At 35.0% G+C, this 23,741-nt stretch overlaps 2 protein-coding genes across 2 annotated transcripts in view; one reads left to right on the top strand and one right to left on the bottom strand.

Moving 5' to 3' along the window:
- The window catches only part of LOC148948423 (testis-expressed protein 264-like), a 59,934-nt gene extending 41,874 nt beyond the window's left edge, over positions 1–18,060 (bottom strand). The window contains exon 1 of the mRNA XM_089094344.1: positions 17,949–18,060. The gene's annotated coding sequence lies outside the window, so the exon portion shown is untranslated. The remainder of the gene's footprint in view (positions 1–17,948) is intronic.
- Positions 18,061–18,083: 23 nt separating this feature from the next.
- vas (ATP-dependent RNA helicase vasa) overlaps positions 18,084–23,741 on the top strand; it is a 62,738-nt gene continuing 57,080 nt past the window's right edge. Inside the window, exon 1 of the mRNA XM_089094343.1 lies at positions 18,084–18,292. Within this exon, the coding sequence (XP_088950469.1) occupies positions 18,205–18,292 (88 nt within the window). The 5' untranslated portion in view covers positions 18,084–18,204. The remainder of the gene's footprint in view (positions 18,293–23,741) is intronic.

Below are 23,741 nucleotides of genomic sequence, written 5' to 3'. Positions count from 1 at the left end.
ACACCTTGGAGAGAAAGTATTAGCTCGACTTAACAGTGAAATGGGACCCAATCTTGATAAATCTATTGTCAAGGGTGCAAGGCGTTTGGGAGGTGCCTCGGAAATAAAGACTCCGATTGAACTTACATTTTTTACTGAGGCATCTGTAGTTGAGATCCTGCGCAATCGCAAGAATTTAAAAGGTACTCGAATCTATGTAAATGAGGCTCTAACCAGGGAAAGGCAAGAAATCTACAAGCTTGCGCGCAATAAGTTTGAATTGAAAAATGTATGGACTTTACGAGGTGTTGTTTATATCAATTGCGGTTCGCAAATCATTCCGTGTTAAACGATTTCCGACGTAGTTCAGATTCGCAATGTGTCATATGAACCTGTCGTCTAAACTAAGAAGCGGTGAATTTTTCTTTTCTTTTTTTGTTTTATGGATCGTTTTCAGTGTTTTCTTGATTCTCGTTTGAAATTAGATGTTATTCTAAATTCAGCTACCGGAAGTGATAAAGATATGCCTTATGTAAATAATCTACCTGAATGTGATTATTCTTCAGGCGAGTTTCTATCGGATAAAACAAAAAGTTCTGATTTTCCGATCAGATCGTTACATGTAAATGCCCGGGGGCTACAAAGTGCATTCAATGAACTGAAGCTTTTGCTTGCATCTAGTCCTATAGACATTGTTGGAGTTTGCAAAACTTTTCTGTCTGCTAATACACCCCTTACAATGTTAGATCTGCCCGGGATGAAGTGTATTTCGCGTACAAGGTGTCAGAATGAGAGAGGAGGTCAGATGATGTATATTTGTGATGATGGTCTTTTAGTATTCTCAGTGATTTGTCTGTATTTGATGAAGGGTTATGTGAGACTATTTTTGTTGAAGTTGTACCTTTGGGCTGTAATCCATTTATTTTCGGGTCTGTTTATCGATCTCCGTCGGGTAACCCATAAATATTTTTTGAAGTTTTTGAACCGCTGTTGAAAAATCTGGAAGCGTTGAAAAAACCGGTTATTATTTCGGGTGATTTTAACTTTGATCTTTTGAATCTCGATGTTGGAAATAATAAGGAGTTTTTAAGTATGATGTTGTGTTCTAGTTTTCTTCCAAGTATTTCTCTGCCGAGATGATTTACAGCTAACACAGCTACATTATTAGATAAAATATTTTTTTCTCCTGTTTTATTTGATGCTGAAAAATCGTCAGTAATTTTGTCTGATATGTCAGATCATTTTCCGGTGAGTGTTCTTTTAAATTTAAATAATAGCAATAAACAACATCGAGATTCAACAATGGATAATTCAAAAAAGTGATATACATGGATTGATTGTAAAGTTCTACGTCAGTTAATTGGTGACCATGATTGGAGTTCGGTTTATGGCTCAGATGACGCAAATTATGCGTTTTCAGATTTTATTGATCAAATGATGCGACTGCGGGATCGGGCTTCTTCGACACGAGTTTCGCATGGAAAGTTTGCACAGAAATATGACACATTGATTCCTTAATTTAATTTGTCATATTTAAAACATAAATATAGAAAATTTAATTATTATTATAAACTTAAGAAACCCGAGCATTGTTTATAATTAATTTTTGATGTTCCAATGATAAAATAAATATTCATCCCGTTTTATATAAATAAATACATTTATTAAATTTTTGAGTTTAAAAAGCATATTTGAAAGTAAATTCCCTTTACAAATGAAAATAAGAGCCCTCAGAGTCGAAAGAATATTCGTGTTAATTGCCTTGTTTTAAATGGCGAAAATGTTACAGAGCCCAATGAAATTTTGAATGCTTTTGTAGATTATTTCAGTAATATTGGTTCTAGACTTGCATTGACTATGAGTATGCAACTGAATTCCCCTTCTGTTCCAGTTAATGAGCAACATGCGGAAAATTCGTTTTCTTTTTCTGAGATTAAGCCTCATGAGATTGAAAAAGTTATTCTGAAGCTTAAACGGAGTTTTTCTAAGGACGAATTTGGATTTTCGGCTCAAACCGTTAAGCAAATAGCGTCAAGCATTTCACCTTTGCTGGCACATATTTTTAATTTATCACTTATGTATGGGGTTTTTCCTGAACTTTTAAAAAAAGCAAATGTTATAGCATTACCTAAAGCTGGGAGTTCAACTGACCCTTCAGATTATAGAGGCATTTCTCTACTTTCGGTTTTCAGCAAAATTTTGGAAAAACTTGCAAATAGTCAATTACAAAAATATTTATTTGATAGCAAGATTTTACACACGTCTCAATATGATTTTATAAAAGAAAAGTCAACTAAACTGGAAATTCATGAGCCTTTACTAAATATTAAGGATTCAATAGATAAAGGTCAACACGCGTTGACGATTTTTCTTGATGTCGTTAAGGCGTTTGACACGGTAAATCATTCGTTGCTTCTTTTCAAACTAAAGTCATATGGGTTTTCAACACAAGCTGTTAAATTTTTTTCATCTTACCTTTCTGGGAGACGACTAGATTGTGTTGATAAATCTCGTGATCTCCGTTCCGAAACTTTTCCAATTAATTACGGAGTGCCTCAGGGCTCTGTTCTTGGGCCTATTCTATTTATTATTTTTATAAATGATTTGCCAGAAGTTTTGCCTCTTTGTAAAATTATAATGTTTGCTGATGATGTAGTAATTTTTGCTTCTCACCGGGACCTATCAGTTCTTTTCCAGAACCTTGGAAGTACGTTACTAACTGTATCTGATTGGTATTCAAGGAATTTACTAGCTCTTAATGAAAAAAAATGCCAGTATATGTTATTTTCGTAAACTGGATCAGTAGTGTCAGATACCTTCTCTCTTTTTTTGAATGGTCTTGAATTAAGACGGGTGGATCAGTTCAAATATCTTGGGATTATTTTAGATGAAAATTTGTCGTTTCATAAATATGTAAAAACACTGTCGTTAAAAATTTACCGAAATATTGGCATGCTAACTCGTCTTTGTCACTTTTTTCCTAAAGCTATTCTAAAATCTATTTATTATTCTTTTGTCCACCCATATTTTCTCTAGTGCATTTCGGTTTGGGCATCTACCTTTCCGTCTGTTTTCAAATCTCTTCAAATACTTCAGAATAAAGCAATGAGGATTCTTTTTAATGTTGATTACAGAACTTCAGTTAGACACCTATATGGGACTTCAGGAATTTTCTCTTTGGACCAATTTCATTTAATTTATATCTCTAGTATTTGTCATGATTATCAATATAGTAATTTACCTATAAATTTCTCCGGCATATTCTCAACTAATTCTCAATTTCATAATTATACTACTACGCATCGTTCAGACTTTTCGTGCGAAAGTCGCCCGACATCGAGAGCGGGATTCAGCATCCGTCACATTGGCCCAAAAATCTGGAACTCAATTCCCGCATCAGTTCGAGAATGTAGCAACAAGCGACATTTTCTAAGACTGGTGAAGAAATATCTTATGACATGCTAAGCATTTTTTTCATTAGGATTTTCTTTTTCGTTGTTGTAAAATTTAGTTAGAAAATGGCTGTGTATTTTCGTTGGCAATATTTTCAGCGCTAAAGTATGCCACCAGGCATGTGCGCTGTTTTGTGACATTTATTTATGTACGTGTTATAAATAAAAAATATTCTACTCTAAAATTCTACTCTGTAATACCCATTACCCATTGAAATTTTGAAAAAACAACATTTTACCTTATTGTCAGTTATCAGTTTCTTTTTCTCTGGCTTTAGTTCTGAAAACACAATTTCAGTTACTTGAGCAGAATTTTAAGCCATATCAATGTTACAAGTTATGTCATGGGAAGATGTTTTTGAAATACTCATTACCCATTGAAATTTTGACAAAACAACATTTTACTTTAATTGTCAGTTATTAGTTCCTTTTTCTCTGGTCTTAGTTCTGAAAATTGTTTGGGCAGAATTTTAAGATATATCAATGTTTTATTTCCAAAATTTAGGAAATGTATTTTCATATAATTCAAACATTATAAGTTAGGATTGAGTAAAGTTTGAAGTTGAAAACAATTTTGTTATACTTCATTTAAACAGAAGATCTGTTTTGCAAGGTTCCATTGCTATAACTCACAGATTTTTAAAGGTCATTCAAAGTTTTTGAAATCCTCCTTACCATTCATCGTCTAAAATCTGGTTGATAATTTGAAATTTGAAAAGCCTTATTTTCCACGGGGCTATTTTTTTTTTTGGGGGGGGGAGATTTTCCGTGAGGGGGTTTTTCCCGTGGGGGGGTATTTTCCGCGGGGAGGTATTTTCCGGGGGAGATTTTCTGGCGGGTATTCGCCAAGAACCACAAATTTGATGGTATGAGTTTTATTAAAATCTCCCCCTGCTATCAAATCCCCTTGCCGCTAACCTTTCCACCCTCGAAAAAAAATTTATATATAAGTTCCAGCATTTTTTACATATTTTAAATTGCGGATGTAAAAAAGAAAAGCAAAATTTTTCAACATTATAGGATTCAGCTATTTGAATATGTTTTATGTGGTTACCCAACTCAAAATGATAAGGGGTTTCCAAAAAAAATAATCAAAACGAATATAGATTATTCCGTACTTGTGCGTTATAAATAACCCACCGCTATAGACTGTACAAGGAAACCAGACAAACGGGTATTTGTTAGACAAATAAACCAGAAAAATGGGTATTTGTTAGACAAAGACATAAAACATATTCAAATAGCTTAATCCTATGATGTTGAAAAATTTTGCTTTTCTTTTTTACATCCACGATTTAAAATATGTTAAAAATGCTGGAACTTATATAAAAATTTTCTTTTGAGGGTGCAAAGGTTAGCTGCAAGGGGATTTGATGGGGGGGGGAGGGCGGGGGCGGTGGTCAGCAACCTGCTCGCAGTGCCTCTGCTTATACTAATCTAAGCTGACCATTTCGTTGCACCATGTTGCACCGGACTCATGCTCTAAAATCTGGTTGATAATTTGCCTTTCTAAAAAATTTGTCTGAGTTTTGTAAAAGGGGTAAACAACCCCTAAAAGTCAAAGATTTTAATAAAACTCATACCATCAAATTTGCGGTTCTTGGCGAATACCCGCCAGAAAATCTCCCCCGGAAAATACCTCCCTACTTTAATACCTCTACTATAGAAGCTTTTTTAAATATTTCTAAAGCGCTAAGACAGAGAGCGCTACAAACATCAGAATCAACCTTAGAGGACAAGTTATGTCTTGGGAAGATGTTTTTGAAATCCCCCTTTGCCCTAAACTCAAAATTTTCAAAAGCACTAATAGATAGCGCAGTACAAACATCAAATCAATTTTAGAGGCCAAATTAATTCTACAATAAATCCCCTTTCCCCCCAACTCAAATTTTTCCAAAATTCCACTTTAGAAGCTTTTTAAATATTTCTAAAGCACTAATTGATAGAGGGCTAAACCCATCAAAATCGACTTTAGATGCAAGTTAGGTCATGGGTAGATGTTTTTAAAATTCCCCTTCCCCCCAAACTCAAAAATTTCTAAAATTTTACTTTAGAGGATTTTTAAATTATTTGTTACGTACTACGACATAGAGTGCTATTTTCCGGGGGATTTCAAAAACATCTTCCCATGATTCTGATGTTTGTAGCACGCTATCTATTAGTGCTTTAGAAATATTTAAAAAAGCTTCTAAAGTAAAATTTTGGAAAATTTTGAGTTTAGGGCAAAGGGGGATTTCAAAAACATCTTCCCATGACATAAATTGTCCTCTCAAGTCGATTCTGATGTTTGTAGCGCTCTATGTCTTAGCGCTTTAGAAATATTTAAAAAAGCTTCTAAAGTATAATTTTGGAAAATTTTGAGTTTGGGGCGAAGGGGGATTTCAAAAAAATATTGAGTTTGGTGGGAAGGGGGAATTATTGTAGAATAAATTTGGCCTCTAATGTCGATTCTGATGTTTGTAGCGCGCTATCTATTAGTGCTTTGGAAATATTTAAAAATCTTTTAGAGTAGAATTTTAGAAAATTTTGAGTTTGGGGGGAAGGGGGATTTCAAAAATATCTTCCCATGACATAAATTGTCCTCTAAAGTCGATTCTGATGTTTGTAGCGCTCTACGTCTTAGCGCTTTAGAAATATTTAAAAAAGCCTCTAAAGTAGAATTTTGGGAAATTTTGAGTTTGGGGCGAAGGGGGATTTCAAAAACATCTTCCCATGAAATAACTTGTCCTCTAAAGTCAATTCTGATGTTTGTAGCGCTCTATGTCTTAGCGCTTTAGAAATATTTAAAAAAGCATATAAAGTAAAATTTTGGAAAAATTTTGAGTTTGGGGGGAAGGGGGATTTCAAAAATATCTTCACACAACATAATTTGTCCTATGAAGTCGATTCCTGATATTTTTAGAACTATATCTTTTAGTGCTTTAGAAATATTTAAAATGTTACTAAATAGTAATGATAGAAATTTTTGTGTTTTGGGGAAGGGGGATTGTAAAAACGTCTTACCATGAAATAGCTTGTCCTTTAAAGTCAAGTCTGAGGTTTGTTGACCTCTATTAAGTAGAGCGATAAACATACTTTAAACTCCTATAAAGTAGAATTTTGGAAAATTTTGAGTTTGGGGGGAAGGGGGAATTATTGTAGAATTAATTTGGCCCCTAAAGTTGATTCTGATGTTTGTAGCGCGCTATCTATTAGTGCTTTAGAAATATTTAAAAAAGCTTCTAAAGTAAAATTTTGAGTTTAGGGCAAAGGGGGATTTCAAAAACATCTTCCCATGACATAACTTGTCCTCTAAAGTGTCCTCTTTGTAGCGTTCTATGTCTTAGCACTTTAGAAATATTTAAAAAAGCTTCTGAAGTAGAATTTTGGAAAATTTTGAGTTTGGGGCGAAGGGGGATGTCAAAAAAATCTGAGTTTGGGGGGAAGGGGGAATTATTGTAGAATTAATTTGGCCTCTAAAGTTGATTCTGATGTTTTTAGCGTGCTATCTATTAGTGCTTTGGAAATATTGAAAAAGCTTCTAGAGCAGAATTTTAGAAAAGTTTGCGTGTGGGGGGAAGGGGGATTTCAAAAATATCTTACCATGACATAAATTGTCCTCTAAAGTTGATTATGATGTTTGTAGCGCTCTATGTCTTAGCGATTTAAAAATATTTAAAAAAGCTTCTACAGTAGAATTTTGGAAAATTTTGATTTTGGGGCAAAGGGGGATTTCAAAAAAATTTTGAGATTAGGGGGAAGGGGGAATTATTGTAGAATTAATTTGGCCTCTTAAGTCGATTCTGATGTTTTTAGCACACTATCTATTAGTGCTTTGGAAATAGGCCTATAGAAAAAGCTTCTAGAATAGAATTTTAGAAAATTTTGAGTTCGGGGGGAAGGGGGATTTCAAAAACATCTTCCCATGACATAACTTGTCATCAAAAGTCGAGTCTGATGTTTTTAGCGCTCTATGTCTTAGTGCTTTAGAAATATTTAAAAAAACTTCTAAAGTAGAATTTTGGAAATTTTTAAGTTTGGGGCAAAGGGGGATTTCAAAAACATCTTCCCATGACATATATTGTCCTCTAAAGTCGATTCTGATGTTTGTAGCGCTCTATGTTTTAGCGCTTTAGAAATATTTAAAAAAGCTTCTAAAGTAAAATTTTGGAAAATTTTGAGTTTGGGGGGAAGGGGGATTTCAAAAACATCTTCCCATAACAAAATTTGTCCTCTGTAATCGATTCTGATATTTTTAGCGCTCTATCTATTGGTGCTTTAGAAATATTTAAGAAGCTTCTTAAGTAGAATCTTAGACATTTTTAAGTTTTGGGAAGGCGGGATTTCAAAAACATCGTACCATGAAATAGCTTGTTTTCTAAAGTCAATTCTGATGTTTGTATCCCTCTATCAATTAGAGCTTTATAAATATTTAAACAGCTTATAAAGTGGAATTTTGGAAAATTTTGAGTTTGGGGGGACGGGGGAATTATTGTAGAATTAATTTGGCCCCTAAAGGTGATTCTGATGTTTGTAGCGCGCTATCTATTTGTGCTTTAGAAATATTTAAAAAAGCTTCTAAAGTAAAATTTTGGAAAATTTTGAGTTTAGGGCAAAGGAAGATTTCAAAAACATCTTTCCATGACATAAATTGTCCTCTGTAGTCAATTCTGATGTTTGTAGAGCTCTATGTCTTAGCGCTATAGAAATATTTAAAAAAGCTTCTAAAGTAGAATTTTGGAAAATTTTGACTTTGGGGGAAAGGGGGATTTCAAAAAAAATCTGAGTTTAGGGGGAAGGGGGACTTATTGTAGAATTAATTTGGCCTCTAGAGTCGAGTCAGCGTTTTTTTTTGCGCTATATAATATTTCTTTGGAAATATTTAAAAATCTTATATAGTATGATTTTTTAAAAATTTGATTTTGGGGGGAAGGGGGATTTAAAAAACATCTTCCCATGACATAAATTGTCCTCTAAAGTTGATTCTGATGTTTGTAGTGCTCTATGTCTTAGAGCTTTGGAAATATTAAAAAAAGCTTCTAAAGTAGAATTTTGGAAAATTTTGAATTTGGGGCAAAGGGGGATTTCAAAAAAAATTTGAGTTGGGGGGGAAGGGGGAATTATTGTAGAATTAATTTGGCCTCTAAAGTCGATTCTGATGTTTTTAGCGCGCTATCTGTTAGTGCTTTGGAAATATTTAAAAAGCTTTTAGAGTAGAATTTTAGAAAATTTTGAGTTTGGGGGGAAGGGGGATTTCAAAAAAATATACCCATGACATAACTTGTCCTCTAAAGTCGATTCTGATGTTTGTAGCGCTCTATGTCTTAGCGCTTTAGAAATATTTAAAAAAGCTTCTAAAGTAGAATTTTTGAAAATTTTTGAGTTTGGGGCAAAGGGGGATATCAAAAATATTTTCCCATGACATAAATTGTCCTCTAAAATCGATTCTGATGTTTGTAGCGCTCTATCTCTTAGGGCTTTAGAGATATTTAAAAAAGCATCTAAAGTAAAATTTTGGAAAATTTTTGAGTTTGGGGGGAAGGGGGATTTCAAAAACATCTTCCCATAACATAATTTGTCCTCTGAAGTTGATTCTGATATTTGTAGCGCTCTATCTATTGGTGCTTTAGAAATATTCAAAAAGCTTCTTAAGTAGAATTTTAGACATTTTTGAGTTTTTGGGAGGGGGGATTTCAAAAACATCTTCCCATGACATAACTTGTCTTCTAAAGTCAATTCTGATGTTTGTAGCCCTCTATCAATTAGTCCTTTAGAAATATTTAAAAAGCTTCTAAAGTAGAATTTTGGAAAATTTTGAGTTTGGGGGGAAGGGGGAATTATTGTAGAATTAATTTGGCCCCTAAAGTTGATTCTGATGTTTGTAGCGCGCTATCTATTAGTGCTTTAGAAATATTTAAAAAAGCTTCTAAAGTAAAATTTTGAGTTTAGGGCAAAGGGGGATTTCAAAAACATCTTCCCATGACATAACTTGTCCTCTAAAGTGTCCTCTTTGTAGCGTTCTATGTCTTAGCACTTGAGAAATATTTAAAAAAGCTTCTGAAGTAGAATTTTGGAAAATTTTGAGTTTGGGGCGAAGGGGGATTTCAAAAAAATCTGAGTTTGGGGGGAAGGGGGAATTATTGTAGAATTAATTTGGCCTCTAAAGTTGATTCTGATGTTTTTAGCGTGCTATCTATTAGTGCTTTGGAAATATTGAAAAAGCTTCTAGAGTAGAATTTTAGAAAATTTTGAGTTTGGGGGGAAGGGGGATTTCAAAAATATCTTCCCATGACATAACTTGTCATCTTAAGTTGATTCTGATGTTTGTAGTGCTCTTTGTCTTTGCGATTTAGAAATATTTAATAAGGCTTCTACAGTAGAATTATGGAAAATTTTTGATTTGGGGGCAAAGGGGGATTTCAAAAAAAATGTGAGATTGGGGGGAAGGGGGAATTATTGTAGAATTAATTTGGCCTCTTAAGTAGATTCTGATGTTTTTAGCACACTATCTATTAGTGCTTTGGAAATAGGCCTATAGAAAAAGCTTCTAGAATAGAATTTTAGAAAATTTTGAGTTCGGGGGGACGGGGGATTTCAAAAACATCTTCCCATGACATAACTTGTCATCCAAAGTCGATTCTGATGTTTGTAGCGCTCTATGTCTTAGTGCTTTAGAAATATTTAAAAAAACTTCTAAAGTAGAATTTTGGAAATTTTTAAGTTTGGGGCAAAGGGGGATTTCAAAAACATCTTCCCATGACACAAATTGTCCTCTAAAGTCGATTCTGATGTTTGTAGCGCTCTATGTCTTAGCTATTCACAAATATTTAAAAAAGTTTCTAAATTAAAATTCGGTAAAATTTTGCGTTCGGGGGGAGGGGAGATTTCAAAAACACCTTCCCATAACATAATTTGTCCTCTGAAGTTGATTCTGATATTTTTAGCACTCTATCTATTGGTGCTTTAGAAATATTAAAAAAGCTTCTTAAGTAGAATTTTAGACATTTTTTAGTTTTGGGGAGGGGGGATTTCAAAAACATCTTACCATGACATAACTTGTCTTCTAAACTAAATTCTGATGTTTGTAGCCCTCTATCAATTAGTGCTTTAGAAATTTTTAAAAAGCTTATAAAGTAGAATTCTGGAAAATTTTGAGTTTGGGGGGAAGGGTGACTTATTGTAGAGTTAATTTGGCCTCTAAAGTTGATTATGATGTTTGCAGTGCGCTATCTATTTGTGCTTTAGAAATATTTAAAAAAGCTTCTAAAGTTAAATTTTTGAAAATTTTGAGTTTGAGGCAAATGAGGATCTCAAAAACATCTTCCCATGACATAAATTGTCTTCTATAGTCAATTCTGCTGTTTGTAGCGCTCTATGTCTTAGCGCTTTAGAAATATTTAAAAAAGCTTCTAAAGTAGAATTTTGGAAAATTTTGACTTTGGGGGAAAGGGGGATTTCAAAAAAAATCTGAGTTTAGGGGGAAGGGGGAATTATTGTAGAATTAATTTGGCCTCTATAGTCGAGTCTGAGTTTTTTAGTGCGCTATATAATATTTCTTTGGAAATATTTAAAAAGCTTATAGAGTATGATTTTTTAAAAATTTGATTTTGGGGGGAAGGGGGATTTAAAAAACATCTTCCCATGACATAAATTGTCCTCTAAAGTCGACTCTGATGTTTGTAGCGCTCTATGTCTTAGAGCTTTAGAAATATTTAATAAAGCTTCTAAAGTAGAATTTTGGAAAATTATTAGTTTGAGGCAAAGGGGGATTTCAAAAAAATTTTGAGTTTTGGGGGACGGGGGAACTATTGTAGTATTAATTTGGCCCCTAAAGTCGATTCTGATGTTTTTAGTGTGCTATCTATTAGTGCTTTGGAAATATAGAAAAAGCTTCTAGAGTAGAATTTTAGAAAATTTTGAGTTTTGGGGGAAGGGGGATTTCAAAAACATCTCCCCATGACATAACTTGTCCTCTAAAGTCGATTCTGATGTTTGTAGCGCTCTATGTCTTAGCGCTTTAGAGATATTTAAAAAAGCCTCTAAAGTAGAATCTTGGAAAATTTTGAGTATGGGGCAAAGGGGGATTTTAAACACATGTTTCCGTGACATAAATTGCTTTCTAAAGTCGATTCCGATATTTGTAGTACTCTATATGTCTTAATGCCATAGAAATATTTAAAAAACTTCTAAAGTAAAATTTTGGGATATGTTGATTTTGGGGGGAAGGGGGATTTCAAGAATATCTTCCCATAACATAATTTGTCCTCTGAAAATTGATTCTGATGTTTGTAGCACTCTATGTCTTAGCACTTCAGAAATATTTAAAAAAGCTTCTAAAGTAAAATTTTGTAAAATTTTGAGTTTGGGGGAAAGGGGGATTTCAAAAACATCTTCCCATAATATAATTTGCCCTCTGAAGTCGATTCTGATATTTGTAGTGCTCTATCTATTAGTGCTTCAGAAATATTTAAAAAGCTTCTTCAGTAGAATTTTAGACATTTTTGAGTTTTGGGGAGGGGGGATTTCAAAAACATCTTCCCATGACATAACTTGTCTTCTAAAGTCAATTCTGATTTTTGTAGCCCTCTATCAATTAGTGCTTTAGAAATATTTAAAACCCTTCTAAATTAGAATTCCAGAAAACTTTAAGTTTGGGGGGAAGGGGGATTTTAAAAACCTCTTCCCTTCATGAGCGCATTAACCTATAAAAATAAAAACCTCTTCTCATAACATAATTTTTCGTCAAAAAACAATTTGCATTTTTGTACTGGTTTATCTCTTGTCAAATCCTTTCCCTAATTAATAAAGTTTAAATGGCTTATCAACACAGAGTTGCCTTCTACCCCATGGCACCTGCATGCTACTGTTAAAGGGGTTATGATAAGCAAAGTTGTGACATCACAAACAGGTTTGAAAAGCAATGTCAGCTATATATTAAATAAGTTAAATGGATTGTTAAATGAGAACAGAATTTTGGAATATATTTTAATGAACAAGGTTAAAAGCTGAAGTTGTGTAAGGTAAGCAGTGATTTATAATTATGATATTAATATAGGATGAAATATGAGCTAAAACAACTAGTAATGTGCAGTAATTTACCATTATATAGAAGGAGGCGGGGGGGGGGGGGGGAAGGAGTGGATGTAGGTACTTCAAAGTACCTTCCCGGGACATACCTTAGCATCAGTAGCGTATCCAGGGGGGGGGGGGAGGGGCGGAGCGCCCCCCCCGAAATTTCTTTTTTTTTAAGTGCCAATATAGTAAGTTCCGAAATATTCACGCTTTTAAGTTATTTGCAACACCCGTTCTTTTTTTCATTTCTTGTTAAATGGCTATCCATTTCTCCAGCAAGCTTATATCATTATTTAATCATCAAATTTGCAATCGCCTCCTGTAATCAAACAAGATGTCAAGAAATTTTTCTCACTATTTAACCCCCGCAGCTATAAGCACTAGCTTCTCTGCATTGAATGAATTGCGATAAGGAATCGGACTAAGAGGCAATAGTTCATTCAAAGTTTCAAATGCTGCTATAATTCCAGTGTAAGCTAAGCATTGAAACGGAAAGGTCACATGAGAGGAAAGAAAGAAAATTACCTTAAATCACATGTCCAGCAAGATAAGGTGGTGTTGAGCCTCCTGTAGAAATATTGCTGGTGGTGTTTCAAGGTTATGATTTGACATCCCAGTTCAGCCTCCATTCGGCATTGGCCAAATCTTGATCAACTCCTTTCTTAAAGGCATCTAGAGTTTTAGATTGGACAGTGGCTTTGGATAGGCTGCTCCAGAGTGGGACGGAACGGACTGAGAAGAACTGTTGGTGCTCTCGCTTGATGCAACAGGGGGCCTGCAGCTTCTTAGTGTGTCCTCTTGTGGTAGTTGAGAAGGACAGGGAAAAGACATGACTTAATAGGCCATTTTCTAGCAACTTACGAGTTGCTATTATCTCCTCTTTTCCTACTGTATACTAAGGTAGGGAGTTTGAGTAAGGTGAGACGTTCCTTGTAAGATTTGTCTTGGAATGCAGAGATAAGCTTAGTTGCTCTTATTGGGACACTCTCAAGTACTTTCACATCTGTCTTATAGTACAGAGAGGCTAGGGTCATGCCAAATTCCAGGTGAGGACCAACCATGGCTTTGTACAGTTTCATAATCACTCCCGACTTCCTGGTGGTAAATGTTCGCTTTATGAGGCCAAGGGCTTGGTTTGTTTTTGCAACTTGAGCTCGTGTGTTGCAGTGAAACTTCAGCTCATTGTCAACAATAACCCCCAGGTCCTTCTCCTCACTGACTGCCTCAAGCTGGGCGTCTCCTATGTGATATGCAAGTTTTGGATTATTGTGTCCAAGATGTAGAACTTTACATTTTAAGGCATTGAACTGTAGACACCAATCCAATGACCATCTAGATAGTCTGTCCAGATCTTCTTGCATAGTTGATAGATTCAGGTTGTTCTGGGCCAGTCCTAGGAGCTTTCAGTCATCAGCATATAGCATCAAAGGATTCTTCAGGTTTGTTTTACAGTTATTGATACACATGCTGACAAGCCTAATTAGTTCTAGTTAGTTCTTGTAGTCAGATACTAATATGAAACTCGTGCTTTACTTGAAGAGCGGTTTCTCGGGTTTTCTGTTTCCGGAAATCTCACCAGCTCTGCAGTAGTGAAACAAATCATCAGCCAATGCATTGCATTCGGATTAAAAATGGAGAAATTTATGGGGGTTGGTTTTGATTGGGCCAGCAACATGTCAGGCTGCTATTCTGGTGCACAAGCAGAAATTAGGAAAAAATATTCGCATGCACAGCTTAAATTTGGCTTTATGTAAAACTAGTAGGGTAGGACTTGTTAGGTCAACCTTTGCTATTATACAGCAGATTATATCATTTTTATTATCCTCACCAAAAAGAACAAATATGTTTGTAGAAGCGGTTGCTGTCATTTGTCCCAATAGTCCTGTGAGAAAGCTTGTGAAGTTGTGCAAAACGAGATGGGTGGAGCGTCACGATTGCATTTTAGTTTTTATTTCTTAGTATTGTGCAATTATTTCTGTACTTGAGGAAATAGTTGGTAGCATACAGTGCAATATGGAAGTTATTTCAAAAGCAAATGCATTGGTTTCACCAGCAACCAAATTTAGTTTTATGTTCACAATGGCTATGCTAGAGTTTGTAACTGTCATAATGCTCTCTGTCTCTAAGGCGCTGTAAGCCAAAGATTTAGACTTACTTGAGTGCTGTTGGCATTTTAAGCTATGTTCTGATACTTTACTGCAGTCAAAACAAAATTTTGAAACAATTTTTCAGAAAGCATATGAGCTTGCACAAGAGTTAAATGTGGCTCTGACTGTTCCAAGGCCTATCCACCAAAAGTTCATCAACAATAATGAGTCCATCAAGGTTTTTTATTGTGAGTCATTGTTTGAACCTTACTTTGCTTCACTTATTGAAGAATTTGATCAAAGATTTTTGCACCATCAGGAGGCATCTTTCAAAAAATTGGAAGGCTTTTGCCAGCTAACAGCAAGTCATTAAAAATTAATGAATTTGTGAACGCTGTTGCTGTTTATGAGGGATTTCATGGGGGTAGACGTGGGCTCAAATGTGAGTTAGTCCTTTGGAAACAGAAGTGGCTTGGAATGTCTGAGGAACCATCAACTGTTGCTTCAACTCTTGCATCATGTGATGCAAAATTTTTCCCATGCATTTGAAGGCTTTTGACAATTTTTCAGACATTACCAGTGGCTACCGCTTCTGCTGAGAGGAGCTTTAGCTATCTTAAGCAATTAAAAACCTATCTGTGGAGCTCAACGAGCAAGGAGCGTCTGAACAGACTAGCTCACTTGACCCTGAACCACAATATCCAGGTTGATGCTGACCAAGTTTTTGATTGATTTGCAGCCAAAAAAGACTGGCGGCTGTTACTGTAAGAGGTTAGGTCATCTTTTGTTGCTCGTTTCTCTAAGTGCAGGTGATTCTGTTTTTTAAACTTTAATTGTGCTACATCTTCAGTAAACAATGTTAATTTCAATACATTTCTTGCTTTCATGGCTGCTATATTAGGTAGACTGAGGCCCCCACCCTTCTGAAACCAAATTCTGGGCAATTGTCTTTGATATAGTGTATTACGGTAATCACCTGGCAAAAAAAAAAAAAAAAAAAAAAAAAAAAAAAAAAAAAAAAAACTGTCTTCCTACTTTAGTAGCTGAAATAAATGAGCACTTGAACAAGGTCTAGACCCTACTCATCCATCCAGTTCCCCAGGACAAAACAGTATAACCAATCCGACAGTCCGAAAATCAAGTCCAAAATAGAGCAAAATCAGCATCAATAAGCATACGTCTATGTTCCAAAACCAAGCTATAGCACCTTAAATCTACAAAAACATTATATTCCCAAGGTGATCACCATATATCGGGGCTCGTCAGATGAAAACTCATTGCTTAAATGGGTTTTGGCGCTTAAATTTCATTACCCAGGCAATTGAGCGCGCCATGCCATAATCTGGCATACCCCTATATAGTACCACCAATGTAATAAACATAAACAAAATCCAAAACATCCAAAAAATAAACATATATACATCAGAAATTTTTTTTCCAACATTCTTAACCAAGCTTCAAATAACACTGAGAGCCGAACTTCAACCGATTTAAATACAAAAAAATAAATACCACTAGTCCTCCACCCGGAATAATTTCACTTTCACTCAAATTCTAAGAATTAAATTCCGAATATTCCACCATAATCTTTACCACAGGTGTCGCAATCCAACCCTCAACAACCGGGAAGATAAACCAATTCCGTCAACAAGTTACCGTAAAATATCATTCAAGATATCTTGATAACTTTTATTATACTTATGTAAAAGCTGATTATACTTAAAAATAAGCTTTTTAAATTGCCAAGCAAGTTTATTGGTGGAAAAACCTCTTATGATTAGCTTCTTGCTAAGTAACATACATCTATTTTTAAAATCAATGTAATTAGTACAAATTCTTCCATATCTAAATAGTTGGGAAAAATACAATGAATATGTTATATGTGAATGAATATTACTTTTTGGAAATAAAAAATTAACTATTTCAAAATTAAAATCGTCTGTTTTATTATATATTTTAAAATTTATTGTATTATTAGGTATCACATTAATCTCTAAATCTATAAAATGGTCATATTTTCCATTTTCATTACTGGATTCCAGCTTTAAGTCTGGTGGATATATTTGAATTGCAATCTCTAAAAAATTTGAACAATTTATCACCAGAAGGTCATCTAAATATCTTTTATTATTTGAGAGCAAATACTTTATATTACTTGGATTCTTTTTATCCGTCATATAATTGGTTATTATTTATTTGGTTCTCTAAAACAAGGGTCCTATAGACAAATATAAGGAATAATGCACTTCTTTTTTTATATTTTCTAAATTCTGCTGCTTTGTGGCAGTTCCAAAACATCTCCTTGCCCAAAATAGAAACTCTCACTGCTTCTAACTTTTTTTTTTAATTCTGACTTTGTTGGCAAAATTTTGTCATCCATTCTCAAACAAAAAAAGTCTACAACTAGAAATACTCATGACAAGTGTGTGCTTTTCATTGCTTTACCTAGCTACCCCCCCCCCCCATACCCCCTGCCTGAACTCTTGCACTATGATAGATAATTTTCTTGCTCACATGACTGCTATAAAAAGGTAGACTGACGGCCCCCCCCAAAAAAAAACAAAATCCTGGATACACCACTGCTTAGCATGTAGATCCATCCCTGAAAGTTTCATTTTCCTAACACAACCCTTTTCCAAGATAGCCAAAAGTAAGTAGAATTTTACCATATTCACTTCAGTTGTAACTCAATATTATGATTTGGTAAATATTTACCCAAATATTTACCCTGATTGGTATATATAGGGGTGGGTTAAAATTCATTTCTGACAAAAATGATTAGGCTATTATATTTGGAAAGAGCATAAAAAAGGCATCAAGTGATATGTTTACTTTATTCATAATTCAATAGGCCAATATGATTTGCAAAAAATTTACCAGAATGTTTACTTTTTAGCAAGCAAAATTATCTAAAAATTAGGCCTAACAAACTTTATCTAGGACCTAGGCTACCAAAAATCTGATAAGACAATCTCAGCTAGGTCTAGCCAAATTTTTTGTAACTACAATGCTCAAACATCATCTAACTTTTGCACATATATACACACTTATAGCCTATATATATATATATATATATATATATATATATATATATATATATATATATATATATATATATATATATATATATATATATATATATATATATATATATATATATATATATATATATATACATATACATAAGGAGTAGAGGAGGCTTAGGACATAATTTCCAGAGCACTAGGCTATCTTGAAAGTTTTGAATGGTAGGCTAGCCAACTATCCTTTGGTTAGGGTATCATAGAGTCTATCTTAGAAAAAGAATCTCGTAACAAATTTACTGTGCTGTTTACTATACGTCAAGATTCAATGGCACATTAGTAAAAACATAGCCTACCTAAAAGCTTCCAGAATTTCAAAGCGTGTTTATTTTTCAAGGAATTAGCCACTACTATGCTTCTAGGCCATCTGTTTTTTTATTCCTTATGTCGTCAAAAGTTTCATACTTATCATCAGTCTTGACAGATTTGACCATTTCCTGAAACTGGTAGCGTGGTGATAAAACTAGGGATCACTTTATTAGAAACTCACATCATTGTGTGTGCATCACAGAGTTTAATTCTTTAATATTCTACAAATTAAAAAACTTGACAATGGAAGACTGGGACGAAGAAGATAAGCCCACGACTTATGTGAAAGGAAATGCTCTGGAAACTACAACTCAAGCCCCTGCATCTCAAGGTAAGTTTCTGTTTCAGCCAAATCAACCATGCTGGACAAGATACCCAGTAGGCCAATTACCAATTCACCAGTTAGTTCACTATTAGCCCATATCCTTTGCATAAAGTGGATTGTTTCACCATTGAATTAAATTTCAAATGCTGATGGCTTGGAAACTTGAAGACTTATCCATCAATAATTCTGAAAATCTTAAATGTGATATTGGGACTTAGTTTTGGACACACAAAGCTTAGGCCTAAGCATTAAAGCTTGAATCCTGTTAAATACAACCCAGTATTAGACAAGTGTTATGATGTAGAATTATAATAGGCCTACATATTTAGGCTAGCCTAGTCTGTTGTCCAAAATTAAATAATTAAAGCTAAAATTTTCCAGTAGCCTAGGTTAGGCCTATAGATTAACAGTTTTTTAAGATTATTGTTGGCCAATTACAACTAGGGCAAAAGACCTCTTTTTGGGAAAGACCACTTTTCTTTGGCATTTTGGAAAAATAGCAATGGGTTTTTGGACTGCCCCTTTTTTACTACAGTATGACACAATAGGCCTGTTTTTTTCACTCATCAATGTGCTAAGATCTTACATCTTTTGTCAGAAAACGCTTAAAAGTCAAATCTTTGAACAAAGATCCTATAGGCTATCTTTGGTTGTTTTTGTGCAAACGTCTTTCATCATTCTGCTCTGATCAGTGCTCTGAGAACAATGATGAGTAGATCATCAAAGTTCTCTCATCATTGTTCTAGGCTATATGGTAAAACAGTGGTGGTCTTCACACTTTTTGCTAACATCAGTGAGCTGTAAGATCTTAGAAGAAAGATGAGTTAAAAAACAATAATCTTTGCAGAAAGATGTAAGATCTTAGTGCTAAAATATGGGCCTAATGCAAGTGTAGACCCAATCATCTCTCACTAGAGCCAGCCCAGTGGGAGTAATTTGTCATCATAAATCCAATGTGTGGTCTCTGTTTTGACAAGCAAGTGAAATGAAAGAAATATATATTTAGGCCCAATATTTGTGATTTACAGAACAAAAATCAAGAAATGAAACTTAGATTTTTAGAGTCAGAAGACAATCAGCTTTCTATTAATATGTGCATAATACTGAAACACCAAACAGATTTACATCAAAATAGGATAATTGGTATTTCCAAAAAGAGGTCTTTCTTGTTAAGTCAATAAACTAATTATTTTAAGTGAATGATCTTAAATAATTTTAATAACTATATTGTTGCATAGCTTGGATTTTTAGCTATTCATTGGCTTAGGTACAAACCTTTTCAACTCTAATTTGATAACAAGATATGAGGTTTTAAGTTTTACATCATTTTGCTCAATTGGATACTAGTCTTTTACCCTAGTCCAGTCCCAATCATCAGCAAATCCTATCCACCTAAATATAGGCTATATGCACTGTGTCCTAGATTAGAAGTCTCTGGTCCCATGTTTTGAAAGATACATTTTAATCAAGATCTATGTCCAAGATTAGACATTAGGGCTATTTTTTAGCACTAGGATCTTCCATCTTTCTTCAAAGATTGTTGTTTTTTAACTTATCTTTGTTAAGATCTTACAGCCCACTGATGTTAGCACAAAGTGCATAGAGAAATTATACCATTTTTTGCCATATAGAACAATAGTGAGAGAACTTGATATACTCATCATTAGGGACATTTTTCAGTCATCAATGTGCTAAGATTTTACATCTTTTGTCAGAAAATGCTTAAAAGTGAAATCTTTGAACAAAGATTTTACATCTTTGGTTGTTTTTGTGCAAACATCTTTCATCATTCTGCTCTGATCAGTGGTCTGAGAACAATGATGAGTAGATCATCAAAGTTCTCTCATCATTGTTCTATATGGCAGAAAGATGGCATCTTTCAAACTCTTTGCTAAACTCAGTGAGCTGTAAGATCTTACAACAAAGATGAGTTGAAAAGACAATAATCTTTGCAGATAGATGAAAGATCTTAGTGCTAAAAAATGGCCCTATTGTTCTCAGACCACTGATCAGAGCAGAATGATGAGACATTTGCATAAAATCAACAAAACACGTAAGATCTTTATTCAAAGATTTCACTTTAGCATTTTCCAACAAAAGATCTAAGATCTTAGCACATTGATAAGTGAAAACAGCCCTCTTGAGTAATTGGGGTGTTTTCTTTAAATACATCATTTTCACCTTATTGTGACCAAGTGAAAGTTTGACCAATAAGGCAGGGTTCTTGTTGCTGCCCTCACACTGCATCATGCTGTAGTAAAATAGGAGTGGTCCAAAAACCCATTGCTATTTTTCTAGAGTGCCAAAGAAAAGAGGTCTTTAACCCTCAGCCATTGTTAACCTAGGGCAGGGTAAAATCCTCACTGCCTAATCTTTGACTAAGCCTAGAATGTATCTGATAAAATAGAGATCTTAAACATGATGCAAATGGTTTTAATAAGAGACAACATAAGAGTGAGGGATCCCTTTGGAAGTAAAATCTATAGGACATGGAGTAGCACCTTGTAATTTATAATTTTATCCACTTTCTGACATAGCCTAGTTGTGTTAACAACAATTCATCTTTACCCCACCCTCTATTAAGGGTAGGCTAGTCTATGTACAACAAATTTCAGTTGATCTCAGACATTTTATCCAAATTTGTTTTTATATAATTTCATATTACATATCTACCAGATTTGAAAAATCATGTTATTCACAGACCAATTACCTTAATTTGCACTTCAGAGTGAAACTAAGGTCTGTACTGGATCTGTTTTGCTCTGGGTCAATGATGGCAAAATTTTTTCACTGTGTTTGGGCCCAGTGACATGCCATAAGAGAGGTCTGCTGGAGAGATGCAATTTAAGCTCAAACCAGCATCTGTCTCCTAGCAAGACACATGATGAAGTTGGCATCAGTTGGTAGTTGAATAGGATGGACAGTCCCACTCATATTTCCATTCCTTGTCCAGTCTGGGCTTGAAGGATGCAGCCATGGGTGCAGTCACCATTTCAGTTTGAAGGCTATTCCAATCATTGACAACATGCTTGGAAAAGAAGTGTTGCTGCATTTGTGTATTGACAGAACGTTTTGACAGCTTTTGTGAGTGTTCTCTTGTATGGTGCTGACTTGAATGTTTGGAAAAAAGGGGGCTATTTGGTTGTGCATTATAGTTGTAGGTCAGCATCATATCAAAATGGCAGCATCTGAAGACAAGTTTTGGCAGCTGCATGCATTCCAGTCTCTTGTTGTATAGGATATCTTGTAGGCCAGCCATGCACTTCATGGCATGCCTCTGAACTCCCTTGATTATACTGGTATCATTATTATAGGAAGGGGAGGTGAGACATGTACCAAAATCCAAAACAGGCCTAACTATAACCTTAGAAAAACTGTACAGGAGTGGCTGGTTATGGTGCATTTGAGGAGACCCAGGCTTGAATTTGCTTTTGAAACTGCTTGTTGCCAGTGGCTGTGGAACTTCAATTGTCAGCACTCCTAGATCTCTTTCTTCAGGACTTGTCTTTAGTACTAAGTCAGCCAGTGAATTGGGATCAGACATGTTGTACTGGTGATGGGGGTTGTTGCTTCCAAAGTGAAGGACACTGCACTTTGATGTGTTGAATTCAAGTAGCCAATCTTGTGCCCATGTTCAGATTTTATGAAGGTCACACTGCAGATTTTATTGATTTGCAGGCCCAAACAGCTTGGAGTTGTTGGCATACAGAGTGATGCTGTTTTCTGTTCTGTTCACCATATCATTGATGTATATGAGGAATAGGGTAGGGCCCAAAACAGTACCTTGGGGGACTCTGCTTACAACATCACATGGTTTGAAGAAAACCTTGTCACCATTAGCTGTGAAGAGTCAAACCTGCCAAGTCTGACCAGTCAGAAAGTGCATGATCCGATCAATCATGTTTGTGTGGGTACCTGCTGCTGAAAGTTTCAATCTGAGACAATTGTGTGGTACCTTGTCAAAAACCTTGGCTAGGTCCAGTAAAATCAGGTCCACAGGGATTCCTTTCTGCAGGTGACCTGTTATGATGCTATATGTCTCAAGGAGATTGGTCTCAACCAATTTTCCTGGCTGAAAGCCATGCTGGTCAGGAGAAAGTATATTATTGGTATAGAGATGTCAGAATCTCACCATTCACAATCCACTCAAGGGTTTTGCCACTGTTGAGGTCAGACTGATGGGTCTGTAGTTTTTGGCTTTGGTGCAGTCACCTTTCTGTGTATTGGGGTGACATGGGTCAGCTTCCAGTCTATGGGTATCTTTTGAGTCAAGTGATAGTTGGAATATATTGCATAGTGGTTGTGCAATTTCTTTGGCAAGCACCTTCAATAGTCTTGGGTGCAAGTTATCAGGACCAGCAGACTTACTGATGTCTAGCACTCCAAGTTGCTTTTGGATGACAGGGGGGAGAGTACAATAGGTGGCACTGGGTTAGGGATGTAGTGTGATGGGCTATGAGGAAGAGGGCCATCTGGTTCATGGGTGAAAGCCAACACAAACTGCCTGTTCAGGAGTTTGGCACTGTCCTTCAAATTGGTCACTTACTTGCTATCATCCATACTGAGTGCTTTTACTGACCATCTGCTGTGCTCCTTACTAGATACATACTTCCAGAACTTCTTCAGGTTATTCTTACTATCATCAGCTAGCTTGGACTCATAACTTGCATAAAGCTCTTTAGTCAGGTTTCTTAGTTTGTTTTGAGCTTTTGCAAACTTATGGTAGTGTTCTTCTTTCCCTCCTTTATTGTACTTTCTCCAGTACTGTCCCCTCCTGTTTCTTTCCTTGCATATCTTGGGGGTCATGAAAGGCAATGTTTTGGGCTTTGGCATGAGTTTTACTAATGTGTGCTTTTTTTGAAGTGTAAGTAGCTTGTCCTTTAGGTTAGCCCATTGTTGGTCAACATCATTGAAGTAAAAGTGACCAAACTACACCTTCCAGCTCTTTTATGATTGCCCTGCAATCTACATAAGTTTTCTTTGTGTAATCTTTTTTTTTCTTACAAAATGACAGATTCACTTCTAGGATTAAATGATTGCTCTTTCCTAGAGCAAAAGAATTGCTGGTAAATTTGCAGTGGGCCTTATAATTTAGCTAAGATGATAGTGAAAACTTCATTCGATACCTTTTTTATGCTCTATTCAATGCAATTCAATAATTGCTTCTGGGGCTAACTACATCTTGAGCCCTTAAAGGGGATCCCAAAGGTATTTCATTTTACCACACTAAGAAGTTATCAACACTAGTTAAGTTATTGAAAAGTGGTTAAACACATATCACTAGTTTATAAATAGGTTGTTCAAGAGTAATATATTCCAAAAATACTTATTTATAACAATTCAAACCTTATTTATTAGGTAACTCAAGTATAAACTGTTTTCCTACTGTTTCAAATTTTTCAAATGCCATTGACAAAATAGTGCCAAATTTTGCAATTTGAAACTTAGCTGTTGA

This window comes from Artemia sp. Qi Xiang Cuo, chromosome 9, assembly GCF_049724085.1.
Source record: "Artemia sp. Qi Xiang Cuo chromosome 9, ASM4972408v1, whole genome shotgun sequence".
Lineage (NCBI taxonomy): Eukaryota > Metazoa > Arthropoda > Branchiopoda > Anostraca > Artemiidae > Artemia > Artemia sp. Qi Xiang Cuo.
This window is presented reverse-complemented; position numbering and strand designations above follow the sequence as displayed.